Source organism: Felis catus, chromosome A2 (assembly GCF_018350175.1).
Source record: "Felis catus isolate Fca126 chromosome A2, F.catus_Fca126_mat1.0, whole genome shotgun sequence".
In the NCBI taxonomy this organism is placed as follows: domain Eukaryota; kingdom Metazoa; phylum Chordata; class Mammalia; order Carnivora; family Felidae; genus Felis; species Felis catus.
Genome location: NC_058369.1, coordinates 45686634 through 45708800, shown reverse-complemented (window position 1 = coordinate 45708800; position 22167 = coordinate 45686634). Strand labels below are relative to the sequence as shown.

At 38.4% G+C, this 22167-nt stretch overlaps 1 protein-coding gene across 6 annotated transcripts in view; it reads right to left on the bottom strand.

The window, feature by feature from the left end:
* Window positions 1-15232: 15232 nt before the first annotated feature.
* LRRN1 (leucine rich repeat neuronal 1) overlaps window positions 15233-22167 on the bottom strand; it is a 37299-nt gene continuing 30364 nt past the window's right edge. For 5 of the 6 annotated variants that reach the window (XM_011280165.3, XM_045051889.1, XM_045051888.1 and 2 more), the window contains 2 exons: window positions 22059-22134; window positions 15233-20263 (listed from right to left, as the gene is read on the bottom strand). In XM_011280165.3, the coding sequence (XP_011278467.1) occupies window positions 17836-19986 (2151 nt within the window). In that variant the 5' untranslated portion in view covers window positions 19987-20263; window positions 22059-22134 and the 3' untranslated portion in view covers window positions 15233-17835. The remainder of the gene's footprint in view (window positions 20264-22058; window positions 22135-22167) is intronic. The other variant, XM_045051891.1, reaches the window with a different exon arrangement.

Sequence of the window (22167 nt, the reverse complement as noted above, 5' to 3'; positions counted from 1 at the left end):
GATGTAATTCAATACCATAAAATTCACCCTTTTAAACTGTATACTTCATTGGTTCTTATTTTGGTATATTCATAAAGCTGTGCATACATCACCACTAATTCCGGAACATTTATTCACCCCAAAAGAAACCTTGTACCCATTTAGCCATCCCTTCCTGTTCTCTGCTCCCTCTTTCTATCTCCTGACTATCACTAAAAGTCTGTGGACTTTTTTCTAAAAGTTAGCTTATTCTGGACCTTCATATAAATAGAATTACACAATATGTAGTCTTGGTGAATGGCTTCATTCACTTAGCATTAATGTGTCAAGGTCCAGCCATGTAGGAGCATGTATCAGTAATTCGTTCCTTTTTATGGCAGAATAATATTCACTTGTGCTTGTGTGTGTGTGTGTGTGTGTGTGTGTGTGTGTGTGTGTGTGTTTGTGTGTGTATGTGTAGCTGACCCCCAAACAACGTAAGTTTGAACTGTGTGAGTGTGCATATCCATCCTTTTTTTTACGGTATGGCACTAAATGTATTTTTTCTTACGATTTTTGTAATAACATTTTCTCTTTTCTAGCTTACTTTTTGAGAAGAATACAGTATATAATACATGTAACATACAAAATTTTGTTAATGTTTATGTTATCAGTAAAGCTTCCAGTCAACATCAAGCTATTAGTGGTTAAGTTTTGGAGTACCAAAAGTTATACATGAATTTCTTACTGTGGGAGGGGTCAGTGCCCCTAACCCGCATTGTTCAAGGGCCACCCGTGTATGTATGTATGCATGCATCTATGTATGTATACCCACACATACCACATTTTGTTTATCCACTCATCAACTAAAAAAAAATTTAATGTGTATTTATTTTTGAGAGGAAGAGAGACAGAGTGCAAGCAGCGGAGGTACAGAAAGAGAGGGAAACACAGAATCTGAAGCAGGCTCCAGGCTCTAAACTGTCAGCATAGAGCCCAGTGCGGAGCTCAAACTCATGAACTGCGAGATCATGACCTGAGCCAAAGTCGGATGCTTCGACTGAGCCACCCAGGTGCCCCATCCACCCTTCAATTAATGGAAATTTGAGTTGTTTTCACTTTTTGGCTATTATGAATAACATCACATCTGTGTATAAGTTTTTGTGTGGACTTATGTTTTCAGTTCCCTTGGGTGTATGCCTAAGGGTAGAATTCCAGGATCGTATGGTAACTCTGTGTTTAACCTTTCAAGGAACAATTTTACACATCATCTGTATCATCTTACATTTCCACCGGCAATATACAAAGCTTCCCTTTGTCCATATTCTTTGTAACACTTGTTATTAATTTATCCTTTCTTCATGTGCAGTCGTTCTCCATTGGGCACGAACACCAGAATCTCACTATAATACTGCCCTACATACATGCACGTATATGAAGTAGAAATGTAGAAAGAGGCAGCATGGACTAATTAGTGGAAGATGCTCAAAAGGAACTTGAGGGATACATACTGAGCATTTAATTATCAGAGGGTGACAGTGGATATTTAAAACTCATCTTGTCCTTCATTTCTCTTTGGGTTATTTCCTTATATATTGCTTATATCCTACATTCCCTTCCATAGATAGTGCAATATAATAACATTCTCCAAAGATTTTTTAAGAATACTTTGATAGACTTCTTCTGGGTTACAGTATAAATTGAGATTCTTTGCTTTTCTTCGGCTTGCCCCATAGATGTTTGTAAATTGACCTTTTGTCTTATCTATGATACTTGGATATTAAACATTGCAAGAAGATATCGTGAAGCTAAGTTTTACCAATGACACCACTGTATTATAAGCCTCTGTCTTTATCTGGGGGGCCTTTTCAGTGATAATAGACAAGGCTATGTTCCCAAATTGCCAAGAATCCATAGCAAGAAAGTAACATTCTAAGATGAGATTCACAGAGACATGTCAAGGTATGACTTTGTCTCTTTCAATAATACTCCTCATTGCTTATTTAAATGATTGAATTGCTTTGGCAGAATAGAGGGTGTTTGCTGCTCTGGGAGGAGATTAGGAAATAGGTTGCAGTTTGGAGATATAGTAGAGGCCGTCAGTATTCTGTCCTTATGTTGTCAGATGCACACCAGCCCAAGGTGTAGATGCCTACACCTGTGTCTCTTTGCCTGAGGCTTTTCCTACCTTAGTATACTGCAGGCCAGAAATACCAGAGAGTTAACACTTAAGGAACAGTCCCTAACCAATGACTGATAAGAGTTGGTGTTGTGTATTAGTTTCCTCTTGCCGCTGTAACAAATTACTACAAACTCAGCAGTTAAAACAACACAGATTTATTATTTTATACTTCTGGACATCCTAAGTTCAACACTGGTCCCATGGGGCTAAAGTTAAGGTATCAGTAAAGCAATGTTCCTTCTAGAGGATCTAAGGGAAAATCTGTGCCCTTGGTTTTTCCAGCTTCTGAGATTGTTTGGCTGTGGTGCTATATCACTTTGACTTCTGCTCCTAAGGTCACATTTTCTTCTCTAACTCTGATCCCCGTGCTTCCCTCTGATAATGCCCTAATGGTTACTTTGGGTCTGCCTATAACCCAGGATAATCTCCCCATCTCAATATCCTTAATCTAATCACAACAGCAAAGTCCCATTTGCCTTGCAAGGTATACAGACTCTGGGAATTAGTATGTGGATGTCTTTGGAGGTCATTGTTTACCTCAGTGTGTAAACACCCCAGTTCCCTCACTTTTTGAGTGTGAGAACTCTGAGCATATGTTCTACACAGTGCCCAGGTATTCCCAGTGAGATTTAGCTTTAGCTATCCACATTGGTTACTAGCTTGATGACAAACCCTTTTCTGGTTTCCTTCCCATTCTTGTTTTACTGCTCCCCTATTTCCTGGAATAATCTCCCAAATTCAAATACTTGCTTTCAAGTCTGCTTCTTGTAACTGAAAAGTTTATTTATTCATTTTGAGAGAGAGAGAGAGAGAGAGAGAGAGAGAGAGAGAGAGAGAGAGAGAGAATGGCGGAGGGGTAGAGAGAGAGGGAATCCCAAGCAGGCTCTGCATTGTCAGTGTAGAGCTCGATGCAGGGCTTGAACCTAGAAACCACTAGACCATGATCCAAGCTGGAAACCATGAGTCAGACACTCAACTGACTGAATCACCCTGGTGCCCCTGTCCTTACCATTCTGAAGCCACAATGTCCATGTCTTTCCTGTGTCCCAAGGATGTGTTGACTACTGAGTAGAGTTTCTGATACCTTAGCAGAGCACAGGATTTAGGATCAAGAAACTGTAATTTGAGTTCTGGCTCAGAAGTTGTGAGACCTTAGAAAAGTCATTTTAATTTTCTTGGCTTTAAACCATGTCTGGAATGGTAAAGGTTTGAATTAAGTGATTCTTCTTCATCTCTTCCAGAACAATCATTTATGATTGTCTCATGTCCTTTGATTATTTAAGTAGCTGAATGTATTCTTCTGGATGTGGTTCATGATGACTCTTAAAATAAATTCCACTTGATGTGACTACTAGAATTTCCATGAAAGAAATTTCCAATGTAGGGTTATTTGTTTGTTGCAAAGAGGATAAAGCTAGCTGAAACACTCAACAAAAGTATGCAGTTTGTGATTCCATATACTAGATTTCTCACAGGTAGGAAATTTTATAAGTTTAGGTAAGCAAACTTCATATTAATGACTATTGGGAACAATTTTCTTGGTGTAACAAATAAGCCGTTTTGCTGAGTTGGGATTAAGCTGGTTTGCTTCCAGAACCTCCAGGCAAGCATGAGTTGCCAACTTATGCTGAAAGATAGAATGAATGGTCTAGTGGAAAAATCTAGGAACAGGGGGATCTGAGCTCAGCTACAGCATCAACCCCACAGTTGCTTTGCTCCTTGATATTTGGCTGGGGGTAATTCTCTAGTCATTGCCCTTCCTCTTTCTCAAATAGAGGTAATGAGGCTTGAACCTCTCCTTGGCTCTCAGGAATGCTGCAGTGATGAATGAGCATGCCATTTGCAAACTGCTATGAATCCTCTGCTAGGGAGATATTTGAGTAACAAGGCATCCTCATCAGAATACAGTTAGGTCTCACTACAAAGCCAACGCCAAGAGATTTTTCATATTAGCATGATCTAGAATGTATTGTAGATAGCCACGCAGGGGAAAAGTAATGGGCTGCCCTCTCTCCACACCAGTTATTCTTATCTCAGTACTTTTATTTTCTTTATTGCACTTATCATAGGTATAATCAAGTAGCTAATTCTTTAACTTATTGATTCCAGTTGGCTTTGTTCTCCTTGTGTCCCCAGTACCCAGCATGGTGCCTGACAAATAGTAGAGGCTCAATAAAGTCTTATTTAGTGGTAAATGAAAGAATTATGTAATTCATGATTTGATCTCTCTATTCCTGTATGACCAGATTTGAGGTTTCAAATTCCAATAACCAAATAGGCAGTTTCCCATTTATGTGGTTTTAAAGATACCAGCTGTGGACAACAGATCAACAAGGTGACACATGATACCTACTATGTGGGTCTCTCCTATATCAATGGGGACTTCTTAAGGAGCCTAAGCCTATATACCTGGTAGTAGTGAAATAGATAATTCAGAATGTGGATTCTTTTTTTGTTTGGAAAGTAATTTGTATTATTTTTTTTTATTTTTCTGGTGAAGAACCTCTCACATTTTATTTTGTTAAGTTGCTGTAAAAAGTACATCAGTTTTATGTTAGTTTTGAAAAGCTAAATAACTAACACCACTAAAAGCAGAAAGGTGGTGAGAGAGCGGTAGGGATACACATTGGGTTTAATCACTTGCCCTGGATAATTCCAAACCTGTATCGTTTTTCTATGCGTGATTGATTTTTGTTTCTATACGGTTTTAAAAGATGAGACTGTTTGTGTATTTAACCTTTCAACAACCACCTGTGAGGATCTGAGTCATCTGTCCCCATAGCTTTCTTTCTTCTGGTGACCAAAGCTTGATGACCTGAAGCCATGCATAAAATGGGGGTGAGGAAGGACTGCATCAATTCCTTAATGGTAGTTGAGATTAGGAAATAGCCTTTGTTCTTGAAAGCTGTGCTTCTTTTTTTTACTCTCTATATAAATTCTACTCTCTATATAAATTCTATATAAATTTTTGTGTATATTTTGGACACATGATCTATGACCATAGATCCCTTTGCATTCCTGAAGAATGATGTTGATTATGTCATTCTTATTATTCAAAACCTTTCACTGGCTCCCCAACACTTGCAGAATAAGATCTCAGGCTTTTATTCTGGCACTCAGTTTTCCTCCTAATCAAATTCTAGGATAGTATTGTGGTTATGAGCATAGATTCTGGAATTAAGTATCTTGATTCTGCCTCTTGGGGGACCTTGAGCGTATTGCTTAACCTTTCTAAGCCTTCCCATTTTCTCATGGAGAAAATAATGGAATCTAGCTCCTGGGGTTGTTTTGAAGATTAAATTAAATTATGCACATAGAATGTTCACTTTTGTGCCTAGAACACTACAAAGGCTCAATAAAAAGTTATTTTTGCCACCTCTCTCTCCTGATCCAGCAACTGAACTAATTACTGCCGCAAACAGTATTGTCAGTACCCCATAATTTACATTTTCTTTCAGATGTCTTTTGCCTGTGCTTTTTCTTACTCCTTCCCCACTTTCCCAAGTTCAAGTGTTCTTCATTCTCTGATGCCCTGTCACAGTGTTGTTGTCTCATCTCTAAATGCTTCCATAGAAGTAATTCCTACTTTCCTGCTCTAGGCAGTTTTAAGTGATCTCTCCTTTCTTTAAATTCCCTTGACATTTTTTTCTGAGTGTGAAAGTGGCAGCCACTTGACTCAAGGATGCTCTTCTGGACTCTCACTTAGGTAGTTGAGATCTGGAGCAAATTTCTTCCTTTTCATGCATCTCTGGAATGAGGTAATATCAATCCTCTGTCGCATGCTACCTGACCCTAACTAATAAACACAACCACTCTGTGACCATGGACAACGTACTGTAGATGCTCAGTATTTGTCCAGGGAAAGGATCTTAGGAGGTGAAAGGAACTTTCCGTGACGACCACCTATGTCACTCTATCAGAAGACCTTGTTTCAGCCTAAATTGAGATTTCTCAGGAAGTGTTTATAGTGAGATTCTAAGAGCCTTGGAGCTTTGAGCCTGGGAATATTTGGTGACATGTTAGATACATTTTATGATTCACGAATTTAAGTTGATTTTGACGATTCTATATGTAAGAGCTGAGTCTTTTTGGATTAATAGTTCTTTTCTCTATGACAGCTCTCATTTCCAGTCATGGCCCAGGTTAAAAATGACTGCATGGGAAGCGGAGGGTGTTGGTATTTGAAAAGATTATGATGGATTATTTCTGTCTTGCCATTGTTTTGCTTCACAAGATGGCAGGAAAAAATTAAGTTCCTATATTTTGAATAAATGTCTCTTTTTAAGAAGAATAGATATGGCCTTGGGGAGGTGCTGCCTGTGTTTTTTCTCCACATACTTTATTTGGGTAAGATGTTGGGGGATAAAAACAGAAAGGAATTTTCCACATAATTATAGGAGCTAAAAGTAAGATTTTCATAATCAGAACTAAATAGGACCACAGATTATTCATCCTCAACGGACTAAATGAAATAAACCTGAGGCAATTATCCTGGTAATGCAAGGTAGGAAAGTCTGGGGGCAAAGCTTAAGTTTTCCTATTTCTGAAAGTCAGTTTCAGTTTCTACACTCACTGCTTGGGAGATCTTGGCCAGGTTGATATCTTTTTCAGTTTATCCATCTGTAAGAGTGTTAAGCTAAATGATCTGTGAAGGTTCCTCCAACGTTCATTTCTCACTAAGCCTCTAGGAGATGCCATCAGGTCAGAGGCACCCACCTGATGAATGAGGAAAGCAAAACTCACTTTGTATGTCAGTGTGAAGAATGTGCTCTACCTAGAGTTCACAGTGACAGCTGGCTAATTGTATTTATCCATCCAAGCAAGCCTCCCAAGGAGGACTGTTGTGGGCTGAATTGTATATCCCCGAAATTCGAATATTGGAACCTAACCCCCAGTCCCTCAAAATGTGGCTGTATTTGGACTTAGGGCCTCTAAAGAGGTAATTTAGGGTGAGCCCTAAGCAAGTATGACTGGTGTCCATATGAAAAGAGGAATTTGGGACACAGACACAGAGGGAAGACCATGAAAAAGACACAGGGAAAAGACAGCCATCTACAAGCCAAGGAGAGAAGCCTCACAGGAAACCAACCTTGCTGACACCTTATCTCAGATGTCTAGTCTCCAGACCTTTGTGGAAATAAATTTCCGCTGAAGCCACCCAGTCTGTGGTTCTTTGTTATGTCTTTCATGGAAAACTAGTACAAAGACTCTCTGTGCTCTCCAAAGAAAAATAGAAATCCTATTAGGGGGTGGGGTGGGGGCAGAATTTTAGAAGAACTGGAATAAGAGGAAAGAGTTTGAAAGGCTACTCATAAAATTTTGTTTCCTAAGTGCTCAGTCCTTGGGGCAAAAGTTGGACATATATTTACTCATTATTTGGTTGGGGAGGAAAGGAGAAAATAACAGTTAAGATTCTGGAGATGCATTAGTGAATAAGGATATGGTTCCTCTCCTGGTATTTTCTCTTGGTGGTTGAGGTCAACAGCCTTCACAATTGCTAAGAAGGGAAAAACAGGCTTATGAGAGAAGGTATAACAGGCTGAACTAACTTAATCTGAGGGTTTGGGGGAGCCTTTTCTAAGGAAGCTGCAAGGAGAGAGTGAGGATTAGGTAAGGAAAGAAGAGGAGGTGTTCTAGGGAAGGGAAGGTGGAAAGGTATGATCAAGGATCTGAAAAGCATTGTAGTGTGGCCACAGTGCTGAGAGGAAGCAAGGATGTAAAAATTGAAGGTTGTGAGTTAGAAAACATAAGAACTTAATGCTTTTCATAGAGGAAGCATCCCAAGACTAGGGGTGGGATTGAATCATTCAACCCATTTGGCTGTGACTGCGGGCTATACTAGACCCTGTCATTCATTTTCTGATCTCCGAGAGGAATAGCCAAGGGATACTTAAGCCAACCACGTGCAATTTTTTTGAATTCATGGAAAGAACTTTTGCTCTGAATTTTCCTTTTCATATTCCCCGGGGAACTGACTGGGACAATTTAAAAGAAAACCTGCCTCCACTCTTCTAGGTCTAACCTGGAGTTCTCTTGACTCCCCAGAATATATGTTACCTGTGAGGAAGGGAACCCAAATGAGACGGGTTTGGAGTAATTGCAGCAGTGTCAGAAGCTTTGCTTAGAGGAAATGAGAAATGGAGAGGGAAAAGAGCAGTTTAAAAGGCTCTTCTATTAGCAAACTTTGATTTGTCCTTTCTCCACTCCTGGCATGGTTACATTGTACAGAGCTTTTAGGGAGGGAGGCAGATGTCTGTGCACTCTGCACCTAAGCGGTTTTCAGTCTATACTGTCCCCAGTGTCTAACATTTCTGTGATGGCTGTGTGACTTCTTTTTTTTTTTTTATTCCTCTTTTGGAAAAAAGTGTCAGTACTCTTTCCCAAACACCTCCTCAGTGGAGTCATTGGTAGTTATGGAACATGAGGAAGAGTGCTTACCAATTCCTGCTAGTCTTTAAAGTGCAAGTTTTTCTGGGAAAAAAATAAAACAAAAAGGATGGCTGTGCTGTTTTGAATAAAGCTTTCAGAGTTTAGGGATTGGGAAAGTATATTTCACTAAACTATAAAGAACACATACTCATCTGCATAGGGAGTATTTGAAGCTACTAAACCCAATGACAATTGTTATATAACCAGAAGAATGTGAGCTGTTTTGTTGTGTGTTCAGGATGGCAGCTTGGGGGTTAAACACAAATCCCAACAATCCTGGGTCACCACAAGTAGCTCAGCGTAAGCAGATGTCCTTGAGTTGCATGATTTCCACAAATTTGGAATGACGTTAGGGGAAAAATTCCCAGGCCTCGATACAGAAGAAGAAAGAAAGAAAGAAAGAAAGAAAGAAAGAAAGAAAGAAAGAAAGAAAGAAAGAAAGAAAGAAAGAAAGAAAGAAAGAAAGAAAGAAAGAAAGAAAGAAAGAAAGAAAGAAAGAAAGAAAGAAAGAAAGAAAGAAAGAAAGAAAGAAAGAAAGAAAGAAAGAAAGAAAGAAAGAAAGAAAGAAAGAAAGAAAGAAAGAAAGAAAGAAAGAAAGAAAGAAAGAAAGAAAGAAAGAAAGAAAGAAAGAAAGAAAGAAAGAAAGAAATGCTGTTTCCCAAATCAACCAAACGCCAGCTTGCTGTCTGCAGCAGTCTAAAAATCTATTACTAGACAAAACAAAATCTAACTACGAAGATGAATCTGCTTCTAGCAAAAACTTGTTATTCACTCCACAGTCAAAGTTATGAATGACTTCATTCATTCAATAAACCTCTATTGACTTTTGGATTGTCCAGTGTTTTTCATTGTCTACAACACTGCTTGTCTCAATATATGCTTCTAATGGGAAGCTAACTATAACTTACATTGTCTGTCTGGGGAAAAGGAATGGAATGAAGCTATCTGTAGAGTGGTTATTTGAATCTTTGTCCAGAGAGAGACCAATAATTCACAGGGTGGGTTGATGGATTCTGAAAGCAGCCTGGACAAATCTCCCAATGATAAAAACACCATTAAGTATTGTGTCCACAAATATACTTGTTAAAAGCAGAATTAGGGAAAAGAAACATTTGTGCTAATCCTTCTTGTTATCATGAATTTCTATTCTCAGGAATTAACTAAATTAAGAATCCAAAGGAAATCCTGTAGGAATAGATTCTACATTCATAACTATTTTGTGTTAGGTTACATTACAATGTCTCTCACCTTTTTTACTTTTGGGAACAAAGAGGGTGAGGTGTGTGAATTTCAGAGTAGATGTATCAAACTATGGCTTGTCCTTTATTGCTATTCCCAGCATGAGATCTTGTTATAACACTAAAAACTCAGCTTTTTTTTTTTCTAAGCAAGTGAATCAGAAATATCTGTATTTAGTGGGCAAGGAGCAAGTTAAACAGAGGATTAATTTGTACTTTAAAACCCCACATAATCAGTTTCCATTTTCTAACCACACACTTCCTATTTCTTTGACATCACAGACACCAAAGGAAACCTGTACTGACTGCAGGCCACTGACTGGGATGAGGTAAGAAATTTGTGCTATCTCTCATTTGTTTAAAACTTGGGTTTTACATATTACCACAACTCAGATTCCACATTGAGGCCCCGGGGCATGGGAGGTTTATCAAGCTGCTCTTGTAAGTTTCTTTTATCTCACCAGGAAAGTACCTCCCCAGGGATGACATGGAATGGCTACAAAAAATTAAATCAGAAACAAAGCTCTTTCTGGGGCCCATAGCATCCTTGTATTACTCAGCCTCTTCCTCTCACCTTTGCACAAAACCTTGCTATCTCTTCTCTCCTACCTCAGCATCCTATTTAGTTACTCTAAGTTTTTGGTAGGCTCTTCCCCATCACTAGAATGCTTTCAGAATCACCAGTTTCTCTGGAAGCTTTCTGCCATGTCCTCAGACACTCTGCAGTCAGGGGGATCTGCCCCCTCTGCCTGAGATGCCCTCCCTTTGCAGGCTGGCTTGTTAAACACTCACCTCATCTTCTAAGTTTGAGCGTAAATTGTGAGATTTGACGTTTGAGTTCCCAGCCTGACTGAGGCTCTTCTTCCTTGTGCTTTTGTGCCATCATTTCATCCTTTTGGTGGTAGTCCTCATCCTGGGTAGTCATTTATAGAGATGTCCATCTTCCTCTGTGACTGTGCCTTGGAAAGCAAGAGCACAGTAGGCTCATTTTCGTGCCTCTGGGGCTTGACATAGAAGAGGTGGAATGCCCCCAAAAAGAAGGAATTGTTCAATTACTGGATAGTTATATAATAGATCATTATACAGATTCTAACATCATGCTTTCCAGAAAATTTTAATAATATGGAAAAATGTTTACTTCTTTGTGTGATAGAAAAAGAACCCAGTATACAAATTATATATATCACGATTCTAATTCTATATTCATAAAGATGGGTATATTTATAATTATAGGTATGTATTCATATATGAATATATGTGCAGATGGGTAAAAGAGTAGAAGAAAGTACACCAAAATCTCACTTGTTTTGTTTGGAATTGTGGAATTATATGCTGGTTTTTTCATACATATTTTTCTCCAGATTCTCTATAGTGAACATATATCACCCTTATAATTAGAGTAGAAAACTACCATTTCAAAATGAATGGCAGATAGGACCTATTTTCTGATGTGGAGGAGGGGAATACACCTAACCCGGTTAAAATAAAATTAGGTGAAATCAAGCATCGTTTTAAGTGTGTGATGTTTTAACAAGAAGGAAAATAACATGGGAGAGTGTTTTTTAGTTAACAGTCACAGTGGCCTTCTTGGCACAATTTCATCAATAGAATGGGGGATATTTAAAACAGTTTGCCTCTTAGAAGATAGAGAGTAATATATTTTCTTTTTTTTTTTTTTAGTTTTTAAAAATTTTTATTTATTTTTGAGAGAGAGAGACAGAGTGTGATGGGGGAGGGACAGAGAGAGAAGGAAACACAGAATCTGAAGCAGGGTCCAGGCTCGAGCTGTCAGCACAAGGCCTGATGCAGGGCTTGAACCCACAAACCATGAGGTCATGACCTGAGCTGAAGTCAGAGGCTTAACTGACTGAGCCACCCCGGAGCCCCAGAGAGTAATATATTTTCTAATTAAGGGCTATAAAGATCACAAAGATATGGGATTAGGTGTAAAGCTCGTCACTTTAACAGTTCTCTAGGGAGGGTATCCTCCCTGCACCCCATGCCCTGGAATGATTTACAGGAAAGTTAAGATTAGATAACCCTGGGCGTCAACAAGTCTTTGCTCTGAATACTGTGCTATAGCTTTAAAAAACAGATCAGAGAGATGATTAAAATGTGACTAACTTTACAGGTTACAAAGGAAAAGGATTGAGTAAGGATTTTACCTCTTACCTAACTCTGTGGCATTAATTCTATGTTAACAAACATTTTAAGAAAAAAAACAAACCCAAAAAACAAAACACATTTTGTAGGAAGGTCCATGAAAGCTCCTAGACAGGTCAGGAAACCTATTCTTCTTGCTCCTAACTCTCCTAGAAGAAATAAATCAATAAAGCAAATGAGATGACCAGCCTAGTAGTTTGAGTGCCTATTAACTAGACAGTAGTCTAGTGTTTAATCTGGGGCCTTGGAATCTGACAGCCAGGGTTGAAACCTTGACTTCATCACTAATGATTGATGAACTGAGGCTCAGTTTCTCTACATGAAAAATATACCTACTCATAAAGTTATTAAATGTTACATGAGATGATATAGGCCAAGTGCTTAGCCTATGTGGAACATACCAAGTGTTTAACACTTATGGTAGCAACTTATGATACCTACTCACACTTCTAACCCACTCCACCATTTTTATGCAGATACTGCATTTTATTTGTATGCACATATTGTCACACACTTTAAATAGTTGTCCTTTATCTTTTCCTTTCTTTGGCTTGCTGTTATTTCCATGTATTGATCTCAGGTTTGGGCCTTAAATTAGACCCCTGTGACTCTGAGGCCTCACTGCTGGGCATTACCTCCCTTTGCTCCTTTTTTCCCTTCTGTCTCAAGGCCAAATTGATTTTTGGGCTCTCTGTTCTACACTCCTGATCCATATTTAGCTTGCAGACCATTTTATAAGTGAAATTCCACAAATTTTAGTCATAAAGACCTGGAATTTAAATTCTTCATACCAGCTGATTTCAGTTAATTAAGTTGCTTGTGTCTCTAAGGTTGAGTATACATTTTTATCATCTCTAAGGACAATAGTACTCACCTCCTGGACCAATTAAGAGGATTAAAAGTAAATGATCTATGTGAAGTTCTTAAAGGAGACCTATATGCACAGTGATTTTTCTCCTTATTCCTTCAGAAGTCACTATTGTAAATGGTTTGTTTTCCTTTCCTTATGAATATCCTGTTTTCTGCTTATATCAGTGAGACATGCTAACATGAAGACTGATGCATTAAAATACTACTTAATTCAGGGCATCCCCCTTATTGGGAACTCATGACCATTCTCTCAGGGCCCAGGATGAAATTTACCTTGTCATTTTAATCCTCTGGGAGAATGAGGCCAAGGAAGAAAGGAGAAAAGTGGCGATGTCTGACCCATCTTGTGCCCAGAGCTACTTTAGTGAGGAGCATGAGACTGGTTTTGGTTCATAAAAAAGTAGTATATAACGAACAATGGGACATGTTGGGAAGGCTATTGCATTTATTAAAACAAGAAATGGAAAAGACAACTTTTTAAGGCTTTATAGTTTCCAGATGGACTATTTGAGGGAAGTTTCCTGGATATAAATATCCCACAAATTCCAGAAACTTGGGGATTATACAAAAGCCATGTGTTTCTAGGTATGTCAGACACCACCCTTACAACTGCCCAATTACATGAACTTTACATTTCCCCACATGAGCTTTTGAGCTAAACAATGAATTTGTCGTTGATTTTACATTAGCCTTCTATGGTTTACTGCTGAGGAACGAGCTTCGAATGTCCTGTACAAAAATGTTTAAAACTTTAATTATGTGCGCAGGTAACAGAGAGGAGAGTATAGGGAGAAATGAAGATTAGAATTAAAATTTAGCCTGCTGCAAACAGTTTTGATGTGTAGTTCACAGATCTCCAGCACATAAAGCTTGTTAAGGGAGAAGAGACAAGGAAGGAAGCAGGAAGCAGAGAAGCACTTTAAGACATAAAGCTTTCAGTGTCCTCTCTCATTAGCTCTCCTTTGCTTTCTTTCTCTGCCTTACTCACCATGTGCCCTGTGACCTCTGGTCTCTGCCCTTTCAGATGCTCCTCTCCCCACTTTAGAAGGGGGTTGGACAGGGGAAGAGGAAACAAGAAGCAAAGAGCCCCATCATGATCATCCACTTTATGGTGTCACACAAATGACTACGCCAGTGGGCCTTAGTTTCCTCATCTGTAAATTGGAAAGAATAATACCCAATTCACCTGAATGATTTTGGGGATTAAGTTAAATCCTCAACTTCTCAGGGTCTTTAAGACAGAATAGTACCCTGAGATATGCCAGTGGTAAATGGCTGTGGGAAATGCTATGTACTTTATATTAGTGCCATCAAGTCTCAGAGGAATTCCACAATACAAAAAAACCCATTTAGTTCTGTTAACCTGTGCTGGGCAATGCTGAACCAGCAAGTACAAAAATAATGAGTTCCATTAGCATCTCCTTATTTTTACCATAGGTCCTAAGTTCCCGACTTACAGTTCAGAGAGGAGTTGACGAGTGCATATGGGGGGCAGTAGGAACCCTGCCCATCTCAGATGAAAGCCGAGATTTTTGGCCAAGATCATCCCACAGCTCTGGAGGGTGATCCTAAAATTCATCTTTAAAGAAACATTTTCCCTCCAGTTAATCCTAGTTAATAAAGTTAATATTTGCAACCTGGGTAGGAGGTGAAAGAATTGAGGTGGAGAAAGCATTGTCACTTATAGTTAGGATGCGTCAGAAGTAAATTCCCCTTTTCAATGGCGAGTAAGGCAGAAAGTATGGTTTTCCTGGAGATAAAAAATGTTTTTGTCCCCCCACTAATAAAAACAGTAATGAAGCAAAGAAAATGCTTTGGAAGATGAATGCAGAGATAGAAAGCAAGCAGCAAGTACAGTTGATTGTGGTGTTTTTAGCAAATGAATAAATGAATAAATAGAAAACCACATGAGAAAATAATGGACCTTGGTAGTATTCATTTTGCTAAAAAATGGATGGAGAGGATTCCTTTTTGCTAAACACACAGCCAAATTAGAAAAACTGATATTCAAACATTGCATTTGTTCTTATATTCATGGCATCAGTTCCATTTGTCATTAATTAAACAGGCAAATTTGAGAATGTCTGTTTTAAGAAACTCCAAAAATAACCTTGTAAAATCAGGTTAGAGATATATTAAATGTCCTGAGGGCAACAGGAAGCAAAAAGGAAAATATGAAATTAGAAAGTGACCTGTAATAGTCACTTCACTGGAGGTGATATAACCTCCATTATCAATTAGGAACTACTTGGATGCCTAATTTCACCGGCTGTCTAACTTATCAAATTAAATTAAGCACAAATGAAGAAATACTTGGCTAGGGAAAAAAGTACCATGCCATTTTGCTTTTTCTCATCTGAAAACCAACCCAATTAGCACAGACAAGGAAAAATAAGCTCAAAAATATTTTATTGGAGGAGGAAAAGTTAAAAGGGATTATTTCCCCCAAACTGGCCTGGCAAAACATAGTTGACCAAAACACTTGGATTCCCTGGTGCTTGGTATATATTCAGAGTAGAGAGATGGTTGTTTTCCTTCATATATTCCACTAATATTTGAGTGCTGATTACGTGCCAGGTTCAAATCATTGCTTTATAGGACCAATTATGCCTCCTCTTTCCTCCCTGCTCTAGGCCTAATGCTTTAGTGCCTCTCCCTTCATTGTTTGCAGAAGTACCGGAGAATTTGTTAGATGGTGTACTACTCTCTATAGATATTTGAAAACAAGATTCCCCCAACAGGAAACTCCCCAACTTTGGTTGCATCCCTAGCAACTTCACTTCTCTGTCTCCTACGTGTACTTGGTAATAACAACAATGTAGAAGCTTTCTGGACCTCCTCGTTCTGCCCTTGTGCTGAATTTTGTCCTGAGTAAATGAGAACTTGAGGATATAGTGCATTTTTGAAGCCATATAGCACCAGAGGTTGTTGAGAACTGTAAGCGATGAGCTCTGCAGAGGAATCTGGAAAGCTGCTGGACCCAGAGCAGTAGAGTTCTCAGGGGGGCAGGAGAGTCTGACCAGGGCAAGTTACAGTTCTGTGGGCATAGATTTTTCTCACCAAGAAGCAAAGGCCGTGGGAAGAGATGCTTGTAGCTCAGACACTCGTTTTTCTGCTACAGCTCACTTGCTACAGCATATGAAAAAATTCCCCCCCCCCTTTAGAAATGGGGGAAAAAAATGATGATCTTTTTTTCTAAATGATTCATGAAACAAGGAATGGTACAAAGAAAGAAATCCTTTCAGCTTGCTTCACTTGCGTGTATTTTTCTGCTCCCTTCTTGCTTTTGCTCAGCTGGCACCTGCTGGCTCTCTGTCCCTTTTCACAATCTTATCATTCCTGGTGTGATGGCGTGTCCTGGAAGCAGGTGCCATCTGGAGAAGCTTCTCTTTATTTCTCTGCATTATTAATCTGCATTCTCAAATGGTTTCTTTCTCTAACTATACCTTCAATTCCCGCCCCCACCCCCCGCCTCCAACACACACACTTTGTGGAACTGACCTTTTACCTAAATCTAGCTTTTTCTGTCCTACAATTCACACACACGTTTTCCAGAAACACTTAATTCTGCCAAACTGTCTATGTTAGTTGGCTGAAAAATGCCAAATGTACAGAAATTGTTCTGTTTTCTAGTAATCATTTACTTGTCTCAGCAGATTTTTCCACTGGATATATGGGTTTTAATATGGGTCTAAGCATATAGATAGCCATGAAAAAAGGAATAGCATGTAATACATTTTGAAATACTGCATAGCTGCATATTTTAGACTTTGATGGAGAGCATGGAAAACAGTAAAAAAATTTGGATTTTAACAAAACCCTTACAGAAAAAAATGTGACATATCTATCACTTCATCAATGTGTATATCTCTAGTTTTTCAAATCACGTTTAGTTACGTATGGGATACAGTAATATGACTTTTTGTTCATAAGAATGCTTCCCTCCATTAGTTCTGATCAGTAATATTCAAGATATAGAAATCCTTTTCATTAAAATATCTTCACTAAAATAGATATTTCTTCCCTTAGAAAAAGAATTCAAAACTTTTAGGGCCTAGTTTTAAAAAGCATCACACTATGGTTGATTTATTTTGGTTGTTTGTATTAGGGATGTGAAAAATAATCACCACTGCCACTAGCAAGAACTATAAATGATACATTATTGCAAGTGTTCTAAAAAAATCAGAACAAAACTAATTTATTATAGTTCTGTCTTCATTATACACCACATGTTGGTGAGTTAAACACAACAAAATTGTCTTTTCTTTTAAAAGTGTCTACTAAAGATAAAAAGAATAAGGTAACAATTAACATGTAGATTGTTACATAAAAAATCTGATATACATATTTCTATTGCCTGTTAGCTTGTTCTAAGCCTCTTTAACTATTACAAAAAAGGAAAAGTCATTGTTCAAAGGCAAACATTCAATTCAGTTGATACAACATTACAGTACAGTCAACTAACATCATTCAACGAAGGTAACAAGTCTAGCCTTAGCTTCTTGAGTTAAAAAGTCTGTAGACCAGATTGCTACAAAATGTTCAATGCTGCTTCACAACTGTGTTAGCTTTTTGGAGGACTTTGTACTTTCTACTGATGGCTTCAGAAGGGGTCATGCTATTGGTAAAAGCACAGGGAACCCCAACCTGTCATTAATCATTTTATTGAGCATTGTAGTTAGAACAGCATTATTGAGTTTAGCACAACAACTAAAACAAAATAATAATAATAATAATATAATAATAATATAATAATAATCATAATAATGATAAGAATAAAAACCAAACACAAACTGGAAGCCTAGAGATGCTGCCAGCCGTGTCAAACCCTTGCGATACGCTATACTAAAAAAATTTGAAATATCCACCCGTCCTCTCCACTCTGCCACAAACTAGCAAAGTCAAAAATACAAAAGTCTTCAACTTGTTACTTTTGCAGAATAAAGCAAAAACGTCTTTGTGCTCCTTACTACCAGAAGCAAAATATCCACTGAGTTACCACATGTAATAGCTTCTGGATGTGTCAACCTGGGTTGGCTTGGTGTCTGCAGAACCATCTTTGTCTTTCTCACTGTCACCTTCCCAGAGATTAATGAGTGGTGGGTACAGCTCATTTAGTGGGATTGAAGAAGTTTTTTGCATATACTTTTTTAATGAGTGGTGGTAGTTTTTTCTCTTAAACCTTTTGGCAATGTACACAGCAATAGATGCAAGGCTAATGACGGCAAACATGGACCCCATTACTGCAGCAAGGGCTGTACTTGTTTCTTGATCAGAAATGTCCAGTGCAAAGGCGGCATTTTTAGTTGTGACATTCACACATGACTTCTGAGTCTGCTGATGAATATTAGACACTGTGAGACACACTTCATAATCTGTAGAAGGCTGCAGATGTGTTAGGTTGTACTCATGAACATCTACCGGGACCCTGGCAGTATAGGTTATGTGAGGATTGTCAATCTTCATGGTGGCAGATGACCATTTTAAGTTTGATGTCATGACATTGGAATTGACTTTCCAGGACACTAAGATGGAATGAGATTCTGTCTGCTTGACATATATTTTCAGCACCTGGGTACCATCCAGAAGGGTTCCATTAACCTTAATTGTCACTACACGTGTGTCAGCCCCTTCAACATTCTGGGCGACACAAGTATATCTTCCTGAGTCTTCAATTTGTATGTTAGATATTTCTAAAGTACCTTCGCTACTTAGCTTATATTTATCTGAAAGTGTATCCACAGTTATCTTATTTCCAAGAGGAGTGACCCAATAAATTTCGGGTTCTGGCTCAGCCATGGCCCGACAATCTAGGAAAACTGTTGTGCCAATATCCATGTTTAAATGATTTGGGAATGTGTCATGAGCTATCATTGGGAGGCACTGTTCACTTGAATCTTGGATTAAAACTTCCTTTACCTGCTGCCCTCTATATTCAGGTGGCATGGCACAGAACATGGACAAAGGCTCCATGAAGCGGATGTTTGTTTTGTTGGAGTTAATCCAGTGGATGACACAGTCACACCTCAGGGGGTTGCTATGGATACTGATCTCACGAAGATTGGGAAGGGATTCTACTGTCTTTTGGTAAACAGCATTCAAGGCATTGTTGTTCAACATCAAGCTTTCCAGGGCAGGAACACTTCGAAAAGCCAAGCGGTGGATATAAGATAATTTGGGGTTATTGGTGGCTTCTAACTTTGTGAGTTCAGGCAAGTTATCAAGGGCATAGCGATCCACAGAAACAAGTTCCCCCATATTGTTGATTCCTAGTTCTTTTAGCCGAAGCATATTTTTGAAGTCCCCTTCTTGGATTTTGTGGATAGGGTTTTTGTTGAGGTCTAAGAATTTTAAATTTGGAACCTTTTGCAGGGCAAGTTGGGGGACCTTGACCAGTTTGTTATCATAAAAAGACAGGCTTTCAAGGCTATCCAAGCCCACCAAGGCATTTCCAGGAATATCAGTGAGATACATTCCTGCCAAAACCAGGCTTCTCAAATTTGAGAGGGGTTTAAAGTTCATATCCAGAATTCCAATCACAGGGTTTTCCCCAATCATGAGAATTTCCAGGTTGGGTGTTGAATCAAACCAGCGGCTATCAATAATTTTCAATTTATTGGAGTTCAAGTGGAGCCTTAAAAGATTTTTTAAGCCTGAAAAAGCATTAGCAGAAATAGTGCTAATCTGGTTATGGTTGATATAGAGTTCTTGAAGGTTGCTGAGGTCCTGCAGACAGTAATCAGTCATTTCCGTAATCTGATTTTCCTCCAAATGTAGAGTAGTGAGCTGGGTCAGGTTTGCTAGCCCGACCTCCTTAATATTTGTGAAGTTGTTTTGGGAGAAATCTAGCTCAGTCAAGTTGAAAAGCTGCTGGAGCTCATCCACGGTCTTTGCAATGTTATTGCTCTGTAAGAGAAGCACTTGAGTATCACTAGAAAGGTTGCTGGGAATCCTTGTTAAGCGGAGATCATTGCAATCAACAGTGGTGGCTTCTCTGTATGTGGATTGCGGGGTGAACCAGGGCCTAATTTCACATACGCAAAGTTGTGGACACTCACTATTTTGTAGGGAGTACCCAGTTAATGAAGTCATTAGCAAGCCCAGCACCAATTGGCAAGCTGCTAACACAAAGCTCATTCTAGCCATGCTGGCTTGCTGAGCAAGCTCAATCCCGACACTCCTAAATTTTAACAAAAGGTGAATGCTAAATAGCGATAGGTAGAATAGGAAGCAGAAAATGTAAACATTCAAGCAAAGTCTTGGTTGAGATGGGTACAATTCTGGGGTCTGAAGGGATGGTTTTCAGAAGTTTTCAAAAGGCAAGAAGCAACTGGGAGTCTTTTAACTGTGTTTCTCAATCCCAGGCATGCCCACAGCTCTGTGGTAGAAGTTACTTCAGCCAAATCAAAGTCTGGAGATGTGCCTGAAAATTAGATTAGGACAGATGTTATATTTTTTCCATATACTTGCTACATTACAGCCTTTCTTTTGTCTACTAAAAAGGCATAATCACAAATCTATTAACAGAATGTTCAAAATAACTACACAAGCTTTTAAATTACAGTATACTTTCCTATATTTTCCTTCTTACACTAAAACTAGTTACCACTTTTACAATTTAATTGGGTAAAACCCTCAAACACACACACACACACACCAAGGACACTCAGAAAAACACACAGATATCATTTCTTTAAAAAAAAAGTTGACTTGAGAAATTGCCTATTTAAGCCTCCAAGAAGAATCAAAAGGTCAAAAGCAAAACATGAAAGGCAGTTTATAAAACACTCAAAGTTCATTTTTAGTTTTTTATATTTTAATAGTTGTTTTTATTTGTTTTCAAAAGTTTTTCTTTTCCAAATGGTATACTCTGAAGACCTATTCAGTCAATGCTTTTCTAGCTCAATTATTCTTATGCAAAAAATTAATCTAACTTAACTACAAAAAGAAAATATCAGGGGCACCCAGGTGGCTCAGTTGGTTAAGTGTCCAACTTCGGCTCAGGTTATGATTTCACACCTCTTGGGTTCGAGTCCCACATCAGGCTCTGTGCTAATAGTACAGAGCCTGGAGTCAGCTTTGGAATCTGTGTCTCCCTCCCTCTCTGCCCCTCCCTCACTCACACTCTGTCTCTCTCTCTCTCAAAAATAAATAAACATAAAAAAAGAAAATGTCAGTTTTTCTTATATTCTAATGGTCACAGCTAATCTTGGACTGAATAAAATAGTCAAAGGACTTTACCCCACTATTACCACTGGTCTTCATGAAAAACACAAATGTATTTACACATTTAATTTCACCAATCTCATGGGAATGTCACTAGCCACTTAGGAGTTATAAAGCATGGATATACTGGATATGTTTCTTTTAGTGGAGGGGATATGTTCTTTAATACATTGAAGCCTCAGCTTCTTATTCTGTCATAATCTAATGGTTTGAATGAGGTCTTCTGAGGTCAAGTATGTATTGCTTACCTGCTTATAACAGATAATATTAGCAGTTAATGGTTCTAGTTTTCTGGATTCCAATCAGGTATAAAAAGCCACTGAGGATCCATGGTCTATCTTGCTTTCTCAAAACTAGGCAGTTACTTACTAAGATATTAAATGTACAGTTACATGTTTCCTTACATTTGTTTTTCTATATTGAACTTCAGCTTTAAGTATTGAAGAACTTTAGTGGCTGGTGTTTTCTTTAGCCTCCTAAAATTACTGTAAGGATTCAATAAAATACAGCACATAATGTACTTGAAGCCTGGTGTCCAACACATAGCAAGCTTTCGATTTGTATTTGGTGCTATTATCTTTGAACTTTGCAAAATACAGTTTTCTTTGTGATTGACCAAGAAGCAAACTAATACAAATAGCCAGTCCTAAAAGTTCTGTATTTGTCATATTTTAGTAGAAAGAAAGCAAAGTGCTATATTTTTGTTGTTGTTTTAGAAAATATGCAAACCAAGTTACTGGTCTAACAAGATGGTATTTAGAAAAAAAATCACCTGATCCATATTTGGCATTTGGAGGTAGGAGAAGGAAATGGATGTGTTGCATAATGCTGATGCTGGATACTTTCTCTTCCGTGTGGAGAGGCAACACTGGCATTCTCCTCACCCTAATCTGGTTCCTTTACCATATATTATATATGTACAAAACTTTTCAACATTATAAAATTACCTGATTCTGACTTTTATCAGGAAAATCCATAAAATAAAAACATACCTCAGAGAGCAATAATTTTCCAAATATCATTGCCTCCACAAATTTAGTCCTCTTTTTGTTTCCATTCAGAGTAATCCTAAAAGAGGTACAATGACCACAGTAAGTTTTC